Below are 16,086 nucleotides of genomic sequence, written 5' to 3'. Positions count from 1 at the left end.
GGCCTGTTGTTCTTGTTCTGTGTTTTGCTGGAGGGTCTAGACAGCTGAGACTTACCTAATCCTTGGGCCTGCCTGCCTGAGGCCATCCTCTGTGATCTGACCCAAACAAGAACTTGGGTTATGTTAAATCTTTCTAAACAGATTAAATACCTGCTTTTACAGCTGCCAAATGATTGAGAATTTGGATGAATTATATATTTATGGACTATTGGCAAATTATTTCAAAGGATTTGAAAGGCCCCTAGATGGATAGATATCTTGTATTCTTTAATGTAATGTGCCTATGTGGTTTGCTGTAAGTTATTTTGTCAGGTGAATGATTGATTTGACCACAATTTTATTCATTTTGACAAGCATGGCTACAACTACACACTTCAAACAAGGAGACAATATGCACTTCAACTAGACCGAATAATCTTACATATTTAACAATTAGGCAAAAACAATGAAAACAAAGTGAGGTTTCTGGCATTATAAATAACCTAGACCATATTTGCAGATTCAGCCACCCACACTTACTTTGCTCCCTCAGCGGTACATGCTTTTCTACTAAACCTGCTTTCTGTCACATGAGATGCCAGAACTTCAGTGGTCAGCGAGGCAGCAAAGAGCAGACTTAATTTTCCATCATTGCCTTTCCAATCGGACCAGTACAAGTGTTTATGCACACCGTGCACCTCACTGCACTGCACTCAACATGGGACTCCACTGTCATGTACAAAGTTTAAACACCAAAACACTCCCTTTAAATGCAGTGTGCAAACTCTCTTTACACAAAATATACTATACAACCAATTAAATACAAGATCTTAAAAACCGCTTTAGACAGTTTAAATACATTGTTCAAGAGATACACATCCTACAAGACTGGCGATGAAGACAATTACTTTATATTATATTTTAAAATTACTATTATTAGTGCAAACACTAGTCTATGCTCAAGGAGTCATCCATTTTGTTTAGTAGCTCTTTCTGTCCTAACAAATACAGCCTGGAACACTAATGAGTTACAGAAACCAGTGGCGCTCTGGTTACAGCTAAGCTGGGATGGAAAGTGCCGCATCTGTTAGGCAGGCATTGAGGAAATAGGGGACCAATGACAAATTCTTCAGTGGTGCCTCTTGGGTGATACCCGAATCTTGCATCTCATACCTGGTGGAGGATGATTGCAAATCACTCACAGTCAAGATTTGTTGACACAGCAATGAAGTCCTTACCAGTCCCTAGAGGAGACAAAGTAGAATACAGGTGGTGTGGATGAATCAGAGGTGCAAAAAGGCTGGCCGACAGAATAGGCTCCTGCGTGACTGAACGTGAGCCAATCTCCGATGTTGAGCTCAGGCAGCAGACAGTTCTCCATGACCAGGTCGAGGTCATCACCAGAGGGGCCCCACAGGCTGCTGCTGAACACTGGACCTTTGGAACAAGTGCTCTGCCAGCATACAAAGACAAACTTTTGTAATTGACATTAAAATCCCTCCATCTTTGATCTTATTGATTTAATACTGAAGTTTTTAAACAAAGCCCTTATCACACTGCACTTTGCACAGCACTGCATGGGCAACCCATATATTACGTGCACACTGCTACTGCTATACAGTGTTGTGCTGTGCAGGTCGGTGGCAGAAAAGGTGGGCAGCTGCCAAAAAAAAAAAAAAAAGATTATAAAGGCTCACCATCTGAACAGTTGGAGCAGTGATCACCATTTCAGTAAGTTTACAGGCAAAGGATCCATAGACCCCTTCATTCATGTAGTACTGGAACTTTGGCTCATCTCCAGGGGATAGATCATCTGCTTAGTGGGGAGATTACACAAAATGTTATGGATACTTTAATATTACAGTTGTACATGCAATTTTCAGTTTCAAATGATCCATTTGCTGCCTGCCAGTACAATGCCACAGACCATGTGCTCGATCTTGGCAGTCACGCAGCGCCACTTCTTTCGAGATGATGTTGACAGCCAGGGTTAAAGCGGAGGACACAAAATAGGTGCCTGGCTCCGCAATGATGCTGACTCCACTAAGAGGGGGGAAGTATTGGTCCACCATAGACATGACTGCATGATTGATCTACAACAGATATTGGCACCAAATTACTTTATATTATAATCATATTGAGTCTTTGTCAAGATGACTGACTGTAGTTTTTTTGTTTTGTGTTTAAGATTATTGTAGCTTTAGTTAGGTTAAATTCTTGTCTCCATTTGTAGTACAAAAAAGGACTGATGAAGTGTACTAACCCGTTCCAACTGGGTATCTGAGCCAAAGCCACCTCCAATGTCTAAAATTTTCAGTTTGTAACCAATTTCTTCCTAGAACAGACAAAAATTAATAAATGTTAAACTACAATCAGGGCCAAAAAATAATACATATATACGTATATAAAAGTGACTGTGAAAAATGATTTAAAAAAATGATGTTCAAAAGTTACTGAATTTAAGCCATAACTGTCAATAATATTAATGCACTGTTACATTAGAGCAGAACAAGCTTGCGTTCCTTGCGGCACTGGTCTTGTTAGTGTGGGGCTCCTCTCAAAAAAAGTGATCTCAATTGACACATTGGGTGCAGTAATTGTGAGTGCCCAAACATTTCTAGGCATACCGCAATTTTTTTATTTGAAGTCCATTGAGGTAGAAAATTAGTAGTATAAACCAATTGATTTTTTTACACCTCTTTTGGGGGGAGCTTTTTTGGGTCAGCCTTGAATGCAAATGCACAGGCATGATTTTTTACTCACCGCCATATCAAAAACACAGCGAGCGTCAGAGATAGTATTGGTGTACACATGCTCATCCTTGCAGTCATGTGAAATCAGGAATCTGAAACAGGAAAAACAAGTTGCTTAAAGATTAAAGAATCAAATGTTTCCATTTGAGTGAAAAGAAATTGTTGCATGCAAATGCTATTGTAAAGATAAAGTCATCAGTATATTATAATAGTACAATTTGGACGAGAACTCACCTAACTCCCACCACCTGCACACCCAGCTCCTTTGCACTCTCGAGCAGATGTCGACAGTCTTTGAGGGAACAGCCAAATGACATGCTCAATTCATTGTCCTGCCTGGATGCTTCTGTTGACATCTGAAGCAGCAGCCTAAACAAAGGAAAAGTGCTGCTAATAGTGTGTTCTGTTCAAAGATCAACCTTCAGGCTAATAAGAGTGCTGCATATATTTTCTGTATTGAATGCAGAGATGTAAAAAAGTACAGTGAAACTGATTTCATCCCAAAATTGCATTGTTACACAGCTGCCCTAAAGATGCATGTGTACATCATGCCCATGAGTTTCTGTGTATCAAGACATTCTGTTGATCTTGCCATCACTAGTCTTTGAACATACAAGGAAGTTTGTCTCAAGATACTTTGCAATTATTCTTCATTCTCAATTAAGCACTACGACAACAAATACCTTGCCAACTTCAACCCTCGTCATTCTTTGCATAATACTTACTTAGCATTTGGGTGAGAGCGTGAAATCTTGCGCAGCTCTGCTTCATTATCACAAACCAGGAGGTCAATGCCATTCTTTGCAGCATACTTGATTTGGGAAACCTGTTTGCAAACGCCACTGTAGATGATATCTTCTGATGGAATTCCGTGGCTCTGCACCAGCTCAAGTTCAAACTGAAATACGAAGGGACAGTAAAGTTTCCTTTAGATTGACTCCATCTAAATATTGACAATGCCAATTTTTCAAGAGAGATCTTTCATTATTCAGCTCCCGAGTTGATTAGGTGCATCACTGGTGTTGGGCAAAAATTCTTGTACCTCCAAAATCCTCACTTTTTGGGGGACCCAAAAACACAGCATCATCAAAGGCAACAAGCCATTTTCAACATTTTAAATTGGTTCTCTATTTTCTAAAAAAAAAAATAATAAAAATAAACACCACACGACAATCAATATGTGAAAAAATATTAAACCTACCTACTTGTAAAATGGGAGGTTTTGACCCAACAGCAGTGAAAGACATTTGACACATTAGCGTGTCTTTGAACAAAACAGTGACATTGATTTAACATGTACAATTATTTTCATGTCAGCTACCTTGTTGTGACATATGAATCCAGTACCAAGAGCAGCCAGTACTTCAATAACACCTTGGCTGCTGTTGCACCTGACAGGATAGAAAGGACGAATTTGGGCCATGTGTGTTCGCCAGCGAACATGCTGTCTCATTATAACTCCTAGGTCTGCAACAAAGAATGCTTTCTTCTCAGACTGGGGAAGAAAAGAATAAAAAATAAACATGTAAAAAAAATGAATCCAGATACAAATGCAATCTCGAAATATGGTTTGCCAACATGAGATCATTTACCAAGGTTTGTTCATAGATGTGATTGTCAATCACATCACAGAGCAACGTGCCACCTTCCAGAAGGCCCACTGAAAAATGTGGTTCGTCTGAGATTCCTTTCATCCTCTCAACCGTGTTCTGTGTCCAACAGGCATAAAAAAATATGGCTAGTCTGAAGTGATGTCTCTCTCTGGAGCCCCTGGGTCCTAGGCTTATGCAACAAACTGTAAGACAATCAGAAAAGACGTGATGACACATTTCTACTTTGGCTCTTCAGTGCTTGTTGAGTTGAGTAGGACACATTCTCAAAAGCTAAGCTATGGCCACATGGCTCACACTCTTTGCAACAAATACAAAGTCCTGCAGTTACTAAGTTGTACGATTCTTCTTATTAACCAAATAAGTAACCAATATTAAATAAGGACACTGAGAACTTACTAGTTCAGCTTTAAAAGAGATTTTTCCTGATAAAAAAATAAAATTACACGGTCACTATAAGTGCATTTGAGATTCATACTGGTGTACTACTTTGGTATAAAAGTGTTGTATACTTCTGGTTGAACCATACTTTCTGAGAACCACCATACACGGATCAACCCATTCTCCCCTCAAATATTATATGCAATATGTTTTGCAGTATTAAAAACTTACATGGATGAGTCCTTGGGCGAACTCTTCCACTATCAGCTAGGATCCCAAGGTGGCTCGGCGTTGAAGTCAAATGGCTCCCGGTACAGAGCCGCCCCTAGATCCTCCGGATAGTTATTATACACCTGCAGTTATACAGATGAGGAAGGAACGATCAATCGCTGACAGCATTTCAGGGCAGAAATACAAATATTTACCTGAATACACATAATCCATTTTGTTGCGCAATTAATAAAAGCTAAATTAACTAACAGTCCAAGCTAACACTTAAGGTTAGAGTGGTTGTTTCAAACAGCAAGAAAAGTAATCAGGAAAGGAAAGAAAAATGCGTACTGTTTTTGTGTTTTAGGGGGTGGGGCAGGCAATAAAGATTATGTTAATCGTGCTATTTACTGACGTCAAGACTGACGTTATTAGCTTTGAATGAGCTGTAATATATAGCTAATGCAGTAATAGTCAAAATGACGCAGCACCAGAACTAAACATGATCAGTTGGTCTCTGACTCATTCAAACAGCACAACAGCGTAGCATCGGTAATTTGGCGATCTAGTTTCGCGTAGTAGGCAGAAATTGGAAATTTATTTTGTGGCATTACTTTGCATATTCATTTCAGATTTCAACGTTAAAAGCAAACCGGACTAAACTAATGTGAATCGCCATTCATTTTAACGCATGCTAACAAGCTAGCTGTCGACACGCGTAGCTACTTACGTTCGTCGGAAACCCAAAAGAGGGGACAGAACGCTTTTTCCTTTTGGGCGGAATTTTTAACAAGTGGTGGGATTACTAAAGGAGAAAATAAATACTGCCATGGGAGTTGGGATTGACTCAAATTACGATAACACGGCCAGATTTTGTCGGCCCAAATAACAACACACTAGTGGCGACACAGGGAACCTCAATCGTGGCGGAAGTGTCAGTAGGCAGCGTGAAAGTACGTCAATGCTTTATGTCCGGTTTAAACAAAACAAAAACATTAAACATCTGACCCTGAAATTACAATTCACCATTTCTACAACTGCCCTATTACTTCTAAACTTTGGAATGATAGAATGAAATTTATACTCACTTAGACTAATATATGTATAGACATTAGAACCAAATATATTATAGCCGGTTTTGAATTTGAGAATACTCCACTTAAACATGTTAATGTTCTACTGCTTTTGGGAAAGTTTCATATTCACAAAGCAAAATTCTCCACTTTCCTATTTATTTATTTATTTTCGTCTGAGCTGAAATCAAATGTCAATTTCTTGGCTCTCGTTTCTAACAAGAAAAGTGTACGTACATTGTTGTATTTAGAAAAGATATTTAGTGTGACCTTCTACTAAATCGAAATTGCTTTTGAATCTCGAGGACTTTGATGTGCAATGGATTAAATAAATAAATCAATAACCGTCTACATTGGCATTGTGTAGTGTAGTGTAGTGTAGTGTGCTGTACCGTATCATTAATTCAGAGCGCGATGACGTTAATATTGTTTGATACGTAGAACTGGCAGCAATATTGACTCAGTATTTCTACTAGTAAACCATAAACATTGTCAATATGCATGTTTTATATATAATCAGTACTATGTATTTGTGCTTATGCTTGTTTACTATGTCACCAGCATAAGCAAGAGCCAAGCAAATCATGACTTGGAAAAATCCATGACGAAACCAAAATGAAAATTCTATATTATGACTTTATAAACTTCGCTAATTACCAGAGTTAAGTCTCACACAGAATTTCTGCCACTACGCCCAACTGTTAAAGGACCTTAAAATGTATGCTTTATATATATTGATGAACATTTGCAATATTTATGACATGTACTACATTGTGGATGTTGTATAATTTACAGAAAATATGTCAGAATTATCAAAGCAATTCATGGATTCATAAAAATAATTACTGTCTTATAAAATGTAAATTCCAACTTGTAAACTTTGCTAATTACCTGGGTTAAGTCTTCATTGTGTTTCCCATGCCTTATAGATGAAGATAACTGCTATCCAAAAGAAGTTTGTAGATGATGATTGTAGATGATTTCTTTTTCAAGGAATCAGAATGAGCCCTTTAGAGAATGAATCCAACTGGTAGTACCAAACACATGGATGAATGCATTTTTTCCTTGGGCCAAATTCCAAATCAATTACCTTTCCTTATTTGTTGTATGTCAGTTGAGTTTCTGATCTCTGAACATGCAAAAGTCTGAGGCAATGGGTTTTTTCTAGGAGCACCATTTTCTATTTGCATATGTCCCTCCTCAAGAGGTGGATGCCAAGGAGAGCTTAACTACTTGTTGAACTTGACAGAAATCTCTCTCTGGATCTGTTTGGATACTTACTGACGCACAAGCACACACATATGAAACAGAAATTCAGTAGTATATAGATACAATACATGGTCATGTCAAACCGAGATCACAAACTGCATGTAAAGGGCCTGTTGATGATAGACTTATTGCTTATTTACCTTTGACTATGTGGTAGCCCCCCCCCCCCCAACAAACTGATCTACAATTGATTAAATAAATAAATAAATAAATGATACAACGACAGCATGATAGGGTTAGGGACTTCTCCGGATTTCAATTTCAGTTTGGGTCACGTGTGTTTGGGGATTTTGTTAAACTGCACTGAGACAATTAGCACAACCTGTTTAATTAAGGACAACAAATATAAAATTGATGAATAACATTCCCTTAGACTAATCTTATATATTAGTGAGTGTAAAGACGTAAATTCCTTATTACGGGTATATTGCAAACAATACCAGAATTTGTCCCATGAGAATAGGTTAACTTTTCAAGGATGCCTTGAAGAGTTGGAAAGGTAACAATTTGTTCTTGGACTGCAGTACAAAAGCTGTTCCGTGTTTTGTTTTTCTCTGACACTAAATAGGACGCTATACGTAAGTCCAATCACACATAGCATCTAAAGCTGCTTCCGGTAATGCACAATGTTTAATTTCCATTGTTTGGATCATAATAGCCATCCAGCCCTTGGGTATGCAAGCCATGTGTTCCACCCACTGTGGGGGAAAAATTCAGTGGCTGCACTGTGCAGGAGGAATTCTTATTTGCAGGCACTGTATTATAGATGACCTCAACCCTGAATAGACCGGCTGGAATGACCAAATAACAACTGGGAATCAACAATTCAGTATCAAAAACTCCTCTAAGATTAGGTACCCTAAATAATGTTCCCATTTGTTACGATAGAGTTAATTAATTCATAGTATGGACGTGACTAACAAGCTAAATCTATCATATTGTGTGGTCTTACATAACTGAAGTCACTCAGAGGTGTTGCTAAGTAAAAGGAATACAAACATTTCCTCTGACTCATCTGAATATTAAGCAGGGCTGTGTAAAGACACTCACTATGTGTGCATGACAGATATTCCAAGGGAATGTTCATCAAAGAACTTTGATTCAAAATTGGGAATCATTTGTTATAACTGTTTATGGAGCGCCAGATACACAAGTAAAACCAACGGGGCGAATATGCAAACTCCACACAAGAATGAATTTGATCCCAGAATCTCAACTGTGAGGCAACCAAGCCAACCACTTGTCTGTTGTCTTGTCTGCAACAGTTCTTTTTTTCCCCACATCATGCCATTTAAAAGGACTAGCTTATCTGTGGGCTGTTCCCATACATGCCATTTTGAAACAATTGTATCAAAATGGGGAAGCGATATACGATGACTGACTGCTCAACAGAATGGCTCGCCCTTATTTCCCCAGCGTGAAGATAATAACGACTTGACTATTTGTATACTTCATAACATTTACAGTTTATCTACGAGCAATGTTTCTATAAGAAATGTATTTTACTGCCGGGAACAGCCATTTTCCATTATAGTGTTTTCGGAACATGGAGTGCATAGACATGTACACATGTGTCTTTAGAAATATGCATGTATTTCACTGAATGTGCACAATTATCAGTAACTTAAGTAAGATTTAAGTGGATGTATACATCTGAAACTATCAAATCAAAAGGATGTGCATGAAAAAAATCAAAAAGCATTTCACTATTTGTGGTAAATGGGCTTTCACCTCTATTATATAGCGCTTTTATACCTTTGTAAAGCGCACTTAACAGTGTTACCTCCTTGGCCTACTGATGACGCAGCGTCAGGCGAAACTTGGATTATAGTGTCTTGCTAAAGGATACATCGCAATGATCACAATGGCCGAGGCTCGGGGCCCTAACCTCTGGGTTAGAAGACGACCACTCTACCACTGAGCCATGCCGCACTACATTTGAGTCTAAACTTAAGTATTTGCTACATGCCCACTAGAGATGGAACTATTTCTCCTAAGAACACAAAAAGCAAACAAAAATATTGTTGAGGTTAATTGAGAAGTTGTCAATTGTCAGGCTGTGACACCTGCAAGTCTGCATTTCTGCGACAGCTTTTTAGATTGTCTGAGTCCTGATAACATCCCAGCAGTCTGGAACGAAGCCAGCCAGGGGCAAACTCACCCTGCTGTTTGATGTGGAGGGTTGGCTCCAGGCAGACCAAGCATTGTGTCCCAAACAATGAACCCCAGACCCACTGAACTATAAACATGTCCCTTTGGGGGCGTTTTCCTTGGAATTTGTACTGGAGACACCCAATGTCAGGAAACCTGAGGTCACTTTTCTACATTTAGAATCTTTAAAAAAAAATGCTGCTGACTCGGCATCCAAAAGCTTTTGGCAACTTTTTGGATACATTCATAATGCACTTGGAATGTTGACTGGCCCTGAAGTCTGGGGTGGAGGGTTAGGTTCTTGTAGTACAAGGAATTTAGTTCATATCTAATTTGGTGGGTGAAAAAATCCCGCAATTTTAGAATTCTTGTCTAACCTCCCATTTTTTTCTTTTTAACTACTACGTCAAATCAGACAAACTTCAGGCTGAAAAGGGTATGTACAATAAAAGTTGCAAGAAGTTGTTGACTTAGAATCTCTCAAATATATCCATCACAGGGATTTAATATAATAATATGAGTGAATTTACATTGTTTGAATTTTACGCTGCTTCACATGGAGCGTACAAATATGTGAGCGCACTTTATCTTCTGCAGTAACCCCAACCAATCAACTATTGGCGCTATTGAGTTTTATTTTTGAATGTTGGCGAGAACTTCCGCTTCCTATGGCTGGCTGGTCACCTGACACTGATGCTGCTGTCAACAGTGGTTCAATAGCAATCAACAATGAGAGTTAGTAAGATTCTTTAAGACGACTCAACGGGTTAGAGCTGTCATAACAGTCACATTTAAATATACGGGTGAGTATAGCGTTAACTGTCAATCTGTACTAACCACGATATGGAGACGACCATTTCTCATAGGAAGCGAATGTCTAGCGGTGGCTAGTCCCTGTTGAATTTGCTCTATCATAACAATCTTTTAGTCTTGCGGGTTTTTAGTTAAATTATATATGCACATTTTATTGTGATCCACAAGAACTGACTTTGAGATTGATCAAAAATCCTGGTTGACAAAAAACAAAAAACAAAACAAAACTGGAATTAAAAGGCTAAACGTCTTCTCTCAGATTTCTCTGGCTGCCAGCACAATGACTGAGTTTTGGTTAATCTCTGCTCCGGGAGAAAAGACCTGTCAGCAAACATGGGACAAAATGATGACGGCCACCACACGCAACAATAATCTTTCCAGCAACCACAAGTTCAGCATCCCTGACCTGAAGGTTAGTGTGGACCTACAGGCTTCACCGGAGCGTATATCATTTGCTTTTGATTGAATAATTTACAATCATAACGAATGTAAGGACTCTGTAGTTACTTTTAGGGTCACAACATTAGTTACATGCACAGTGGAGTGCCACATGAAGAGTTGTGTCTCGTAAAATATAGCAAAGCACAAATATAAATGAAACTCAGCATTGCAGTCTTTGTTGTTGCAGAAATCTTGATTCAGCTCTTGCCTCGGATTTCAGTACTCTACTTTTTGTGTCCAGTCACTGAATTAACCACAGCTTTTTTTGAATTGATCACAATGCCTTAATGTTTCCCTCTTTACAAAACATTCATTAAAACAAGAAAAGAAAACCAAATGACGCACTCACCTAATGGATCCACTGTCAAGAGTAAGCCGCCTCTGTGTAGGGAAAGCAGCCTTTGATGAGATCTTGTGTTTGCATGTTGAAGTGTTGATTTGGTGAAGCTTTCATCCAGAGCAGCTCAGCTCATCTGGTTTGGTTCTGTCTGTGCTTAAGGAACGTAACCCCATTGACCTTGATACCACACAGCCCTGCAATGCCCTCCTGGAACTTTTAGTAATGCATGAGTGACTCTGGACAACGAGGCGCCATCCTAAGTACACATGGCCCCCTAGTTGTCACTGTAGGCTGACTGGACCCTAGAAGCCACTGTTTAAACACAGCCTGTCTCACTTTTACCACAAAATGAACCAAATGACAAAATAATTAATAATGTACGTTTTGTTCTTTACTTGTGTGTCCATAACTAGGTTGGGACACTAGATGTCTTAGTTGGGCTGTCTGATGAATTGGCCAAGTTTGATTCCTTTGTTGAAAGGTAAGTTAAATTTGCAGTTTTGGTTCGTTTCTAAATGCATATTTAGATGCAGTATCAATGTTAATGAACATGCATTGTAGTGCATGGAAGATCTCATATTGCATGCAAACATTCCCAGCTCCATGATAGCTATTGGTTTATTCCCTTCCCTTCTCTTGTCTTGTAACAATGAGGAATTTCACATGGTGCTGAGGCTAGCAAGAAGACCTGCTGTACAAACTTGGCAATTTGCAGTTTGGTGGCACACCAACAGTTTTTTCATTAGTTGTATTTATAGCCAGTGGCTTATGTTTCGCAAGTATATTTGAACGTCTGCTGTAGTCCTTTGGAAATTCTGACGTCAAAATTTCCCATTTTTGAGTATACAGTTTTAGCCACACGGTGCTTCCTCTGTAGATGTTGCCAAAAATGTATAAGGCCAAACTAACAGCTCAGTTTGATATAGCCTACCAATTCCTCATTTGTATATGGAAAACAAATACTTAGCTGCTATTTTCACACTGGTCTGCATTAAAAAAAAAAAAAGACTGACAAATACTTTTCAGATCAATTTTTATGCACTGAAGAAAGTGATACCATTTATTTTTCCCCTATATACTCCAGTTTTTCTGTTACACATTAGGTGTTTATTTCTTTCTTATTATTTTTCTTTTTTTCCCCATTTTTGAAGTGCATGAATAAACTGTTTATGAAAAACCTGGGAAACTGTGATTTTCCATGTGCACCCTTTCATCAAGTGATAGTCATGAGTTAGCGTCACCATTGTATGCCAATTTAATGCAGACCGGTGTTGTTGTCGAAACAAGGACAAGATTGACATGAAATTCAAAAGTAAACTTAAATGTGTCAAATTAATTTCATTCGAATTTTTTTCCTCTTCTGCCTTGTCTTGGGTTAAACTGCGGTAAAAAATCTTGAACTCTGATTGGCTCCCATGTTGTAGACAATCTTGTCATTCCTTTTTCTCAGCAGGATTGTGTGAAACTTTTTTTTTTGTAAAATTGTGCAAGATTTTGATGGGTGTTTTGATGACTCACAACTGTTCACAGTGTAGTGAAGAAGGTGGCCCAGTACATGGCAGATGTGTTGGAAGACAGTCGAGACAAAGTGCAGGAGAATTTACTGGCTAATGGAGGTAAATTGACATGATTCAGTTCTAGTAGCAAAAATAAAAGTGATTGTATATCATACCGACAGCGTGAATAATGTGTTATGTCATTCATGAATAACAAGTCTTTCTCTTTCTTTTTAAACATTTCTTTCCCCACAGTTGATCTTGTTACCTACATCACACGATTTCAATGGGACATGGCCAAGTACCCTATCAAGCAATCACTTAAAAACATTTCAGAAATTATCTCAAAGGTAGGAGGCTTACATTGAAATGTAATAAATATGTCAAATATTTTGGTCAGTTCATGGTGGGATAATCTATAACCATGCCCTTTGAAGTTAGGTGTTCTAAAATAGGCTCTGTTCATTTTTTGTGATTCTTATTTTACAGCAAGTTACCCAGATTGACCACGATTTGAAGACCCGAGCATCAGCTTATAACAACCTGAAAGGAAACCTACAGAACCTTGAAAGGAAAAATGCGTTAGTGAGCTTTCTCAGAAATACTTTTTGGGATATTTTCTGTTTAGTTGTAAATGTCCAAATGTTTTCTGCTGGTGTCAGCAGTACCACCCTGTCTAGTGCCAGGAATTATTAAAATACTTTAGACGATGATACTTGGCTGAAAATTGAGCAAAACTGTTTTTCTTAAAAGACCCCAAACAAATCGGATGGCGTCCACTGTAGCTTTCATACCACAGTCCTTGACATACTAAAATACATACTCTCATAATGGTGTTATTTTCTACTTCATTAATGCTTATTCATAGGTCAAGCGCCAAGAATCAATGACTTTGTGCGGCCAAGTCAGTGCTGTTTTAAAAGTCAGCACAACTCTGAAATGCTTTGTCACCACTGATCTCCCTCACTGGGTGAAAGCTGTGTTTGTAATACTCTTGTCCGCCGTTAGAGGGAGCCTGCTTACAAGGAGCCTGGCTGACATTGTCAAGAAGGAAGACTTTATTCTTGACTCTGAGTACCTTATCACCTTGCTTGCTGTTGTTCCAAAGTGAGTATCAATCTTCGATCAGGCACAAACAAGTCCTATAAAATATAGCAATGGATGACCTGCTTGGTTACATTTTCAGAGCATCTTATGCTGACTGGCAGAAAACCTATGAAACACTTGCTGAGATGGTGGTGCCTCGATCGTCAAAGTGAGCAATATCATATAATTTTGCAAGACATGCCCTTGTTAAGTGTTTCATTTCATTTGGTGTTTTTGCTTCTTGGAAGTGTACTATTAAAATTTGAAATTCAAATATATTTATATGTACATTTGCTATTATTTTCTTTATTGCTTGATAATAATGGGCCTTCTTCCAGTCTTTTGTTTGAGGACAATGAAAGTGGATTGTTCAGCGTGACTCTGTTTCGGAAAGCCATTGATGACTTCAAACACAAAGCCAGAGAGAACAAGTAAGGTGTTCAATCCTGTTGAGAAAAGTCATGATACATTTATTTGGAGAACTAGGCCAAGGAAAATGAAAATGAAAATGTCAGTGAATCATTTCATTCAGTTTGTTTAAAAAACTAAATCCAAAGAACTCAGCTGATGGAAAAAAAAATCTAACTCCGTTACATTCATGCAACCTTAACATCCTGCATGCAGGTTCTCAGTGAGAGACTTTCAGTACAATGAAGAGGAGATGAAGGCAGATAAAGAGGAGATGACGCGGCTATCTACAGATAAAAAGAAGCAATTTGTAAGTTCCAAGAGATTATTATGAGCTAAGCCGCGTGGCAATAATAGTAATGTTTATCATAGTAGGTTTTGGACCTGTAACTGCATCAAAATTTGGGGTTTCCTTCCTTGATTGGAATACAAAACATAGAATTAGATTTAATAAGATATAGCCTTTCTGTTCCTGAATTGTACTTGTATGCTGCAGGGACCACTCGTTCGATGGCTGAAAGTAAACTTCAGTGAAGCCTTCATTGCTTGGATCCACATTAAAGCACTGAGGGTCTTTGTGGAATCTGTTCTAAGGTACTAAAATTGGACTACTTGCTAGCATTTGCATCTTATTCCCTTCTTCAATCACTTTCCAGAGAAGTGTAGTGTGCTGTTGTGGCATAACTGTTGGAAATGTGGTGTCCCTTCAGGTATGGTCTTCCAGTAAACTTCCAGGCCATGCTACTTCAGCCAAACAAGAAGACAACAAAGAAGCTAAGGGAGGTGCTCAATGATCTATACAAACATCTGGACAGCAGTGCAGCAGCAATCATGGATGTAAGTACAGCTTACAGTTTTGACATTCATGCAATGCTGACACTAAAAACTAAACAGGAAAGGTTAGGAGGATCTTCAGTGACTCAGTATTGTTTGTATAATTCAGATTTGTGATCGGACATAGACAATTGCTGCTAAGAATTTTGCATAGGACAAGCCACCCAAAAATTACACTGACTACTTCCAGCCTCTGACTTGACAAATTGCTATTTTTATGAAATTGTCCCTGAGGCCTGGATTGGGTTGTTGGACGTACAAAGTTTGACACACATTTCAAATCCAAACTACATTTCCCCTCCCATCGAAGCATCCCCCGACAGTGCAATCCTAGAACGATTCTCCACTGCAGTATGGACAGCACTTTATATGCATTTTATGCTTGCAATTGACTTTCTCTTCCCCCCTCCCCAGTCAGCAATGGATATTCCAGGTTTGAATTTGAGCCAGCAAGAATATTACCCATACGTCTATTACAAGATTGACTGCAACCTTCTGGAGTTCAAAGTGTAAGACTCGCACCACTCGGTCTACAAGGTGATGATTGATGTGTTGTTGTTTTTTTTCTCCTTAATGGAACAAATCTCACTTGCTCCCATGTCTGAACACTTGAATGTAAGTGCTGCATGCCTTATGGGTGAAATACACACAGACAAGCTTCTATTCCTTTTTAAAAAAGACTTTTAAAGACTTGTTTACATTTGTTTTGAAGCTGCACCTTGTGAATTGGTGGGTACTCACTTTGTTACATTTCTATTCCACACGTGCTTGTGAGTATTGATAATTTTTTCTGTATAGACGTTTGCTTCATTGTCTTTACATAAATTAGATTTGTGTGTGATTGTGGGTGTCGAAAACACGAGTGTGGTCTTGTATATAAAACTAAAGAAGAAAATATCTGAACATTACTGATGAAATTCATTGACTACCACTGTTCACAAAATGTGAAAATTGTCAAACATACAGTCCAATAAAAAAACAATGCAAATATATTTTTATGACGTTGTCTTCTGTTAGGCTTGTGTTAACTGTTTGCACATCAGACTGTTTCAACACAAATCATTCAATCAAACAAGTAAACTCGGCACAAAATAAAATCCAAGATCACACACATTCAAACCCATCTTGTCTCGACTCAGCAGTGCAAAACTCTCATTCCTTACAAACCAGGCCAAATTCGGGCAAGATTCAGGCCAGATTGACTTCTGTGTTCCGATTTTTCGTGCATTCTCTTTTCTGCAT

At 38.5% G+C, this 16,086-nt stretch overlaps 2 protein-coding genes across 5 annotated transcripts; one reads left to right on the top strand and one right to left on the bottom strand.

The window, feature by feature from the left end:
• Nucleotides 1-317: 317 nt before the first annotated feature.
• Nucleotides 318-7,091, bottom strand: LOC119136500 (antizyme inhibitor 1-like). Of its 4 annotated transcripts, none has more exons than XM_037275070.1 (12): nucleotides 6,898-7,091; nucleotides 4,955-5,076; nucleotides 4,325-4,527; nucleotides 4,054-4,227; nucleotides 3,458-3,630; nucleotides 2,967-3,101; nucleotides 2,743-2,824; nucleotides 2,243-2,314; nucleotides 1,907-2,072; nucleotides 1,677-1,795; nucleotides 1,218-1,432; nucleotides 318-1,152 (listed from the first exon to the last, which is right to left on the bottom strand). In XM_037275070.1, exons 3-12 carry the CDS (start codon nucleotides 4,424-4,426, stop codon nucleotides 1,038-1,040), a joined length of 1,353 nt encoding a protein of 450 aa, XP_037130965.1. In that variant the 5' UTR covers nucleotides 4,427-4,527; nucleotides 4,955-5,076; nucleotides 6,898-7,091; the 3' UTR covers nucleotides 318-1,037. The 4 variants fall into 4 exon arrangements, with proteins under 4 accessions (XP_037130965.1, XP_037130963.1, XP_037130966.1 ...); XM_037275068.1 differs by lacking the exon at nucleotides 6,898-7,091 and adding an exon at nucleotides 5,664-5,877; XM_037275071.1 differs by lacking the exon at nucleotides 6,898-7,091 and adding an exon at nucleotides 5,664-5,877 and having other exon boundaries at nucleotides 1,677-1,792.
• A 2,991-nt stretch (nucleotides 7,092-10,082) lies between these two features.
• LOC119135974 (V-type proton ATPase subunit C 1-A-like) lies at nucleotides 10,083-15,834 on the top strand. The gene is made up of 13 exons (XM_037274010.1): nucleotides 10,083-10,229; nucleotides 10,499-10,651; nucleotides 11,434-11,501; nucleotides 12,551-12,636; nucleotides 12,772-12,866; nucleotides 13,006-13,097; nucleotides 13,525-13,623; nucleotides 13,703-13,771; nucleotides 13,941-14,033; nucleotides 14,227-14,320; nucleotides 14,507-14,604; nucleotides 14,721-14,847; nucleotides 15,259-15,834. Exons 2-13 carry the CDS (start codon nucleotides 10,520-10,522, stop codon nucleotides 15,355-15,357), a joined length of 1,152 nt encoding a protein of 383 aa, XP_037129905.1. The 5' UTR covers nucleotides 10,083-10,229; nucleotides 10,499-10,519; the 3' UTR covers nucleotides 15,358-15,834.
• The last annotated feature ends 252 nt before the right edge of the window (nucleotides 15,835-16,086 follow it).

The sequence above is a fragment of the Syngnathus acus genome, chromosome 16 (genome assembly GCF_901709675.1).
Source record: "Syngnathus acus chromosome 16, fSynAcu1.2, whole genome shotgun sequence".
Lineage (NCBI taxonomy): Eukaryota > Metazoa > Chordata > Actinopteri > Syngnathiformes > Syngnathidae > Syngnathus > Syngnathus acus.
This window is presented reverse-complemented; position numbering and strand designations above follow the sequence as displayed.

Bases quoted from the DNA above. Each gene is read 5' to 3' on its own strand.
- LOC119135974 (XM_037274010.1), top strand. From the start codon at position 10,520: ATGACTGAGTTTTGGTTAATCTCTGCTCCGGGAGAAAAGACCTGTCAG. The intron at 13,624-13,702 runs GTGAGTATCAAT...TTACATTTTCAG, and splicing joins TTGCTTGCTGTTGTTCCAAA to AGCATCTTATGCTGACTGGC. The intron at 14,848-15,258 runs GTAAGTACAGCT...CCCCCTCCCCAG, and splicing joins GTGCAGCAGCAATCATGGAT to TCAGCAATGGATATTCCAGG.
- LOC119136500 (XM_037275070.1), bottom strand. From the start codon at position 4,426: ATGAAAGGAATCTCAGACGAACCACATTTTTCAGTGGGCCTTCTGGAA. The intron at 4,228-4,324 runs GTAAATGATCTC...TTTCTTCCCCAG, and splicing joins ACATCTATGAACAAACCTTG to TCTGAGAAGAAAGCATTCTT. The intron at 1,796-1,906 runs GTCTGTGGCATT...CTCCCCACTAAG, and splicing joins CTGCCAAGATCGAGCACATG to CAGATGATCTATCCCCTGGA.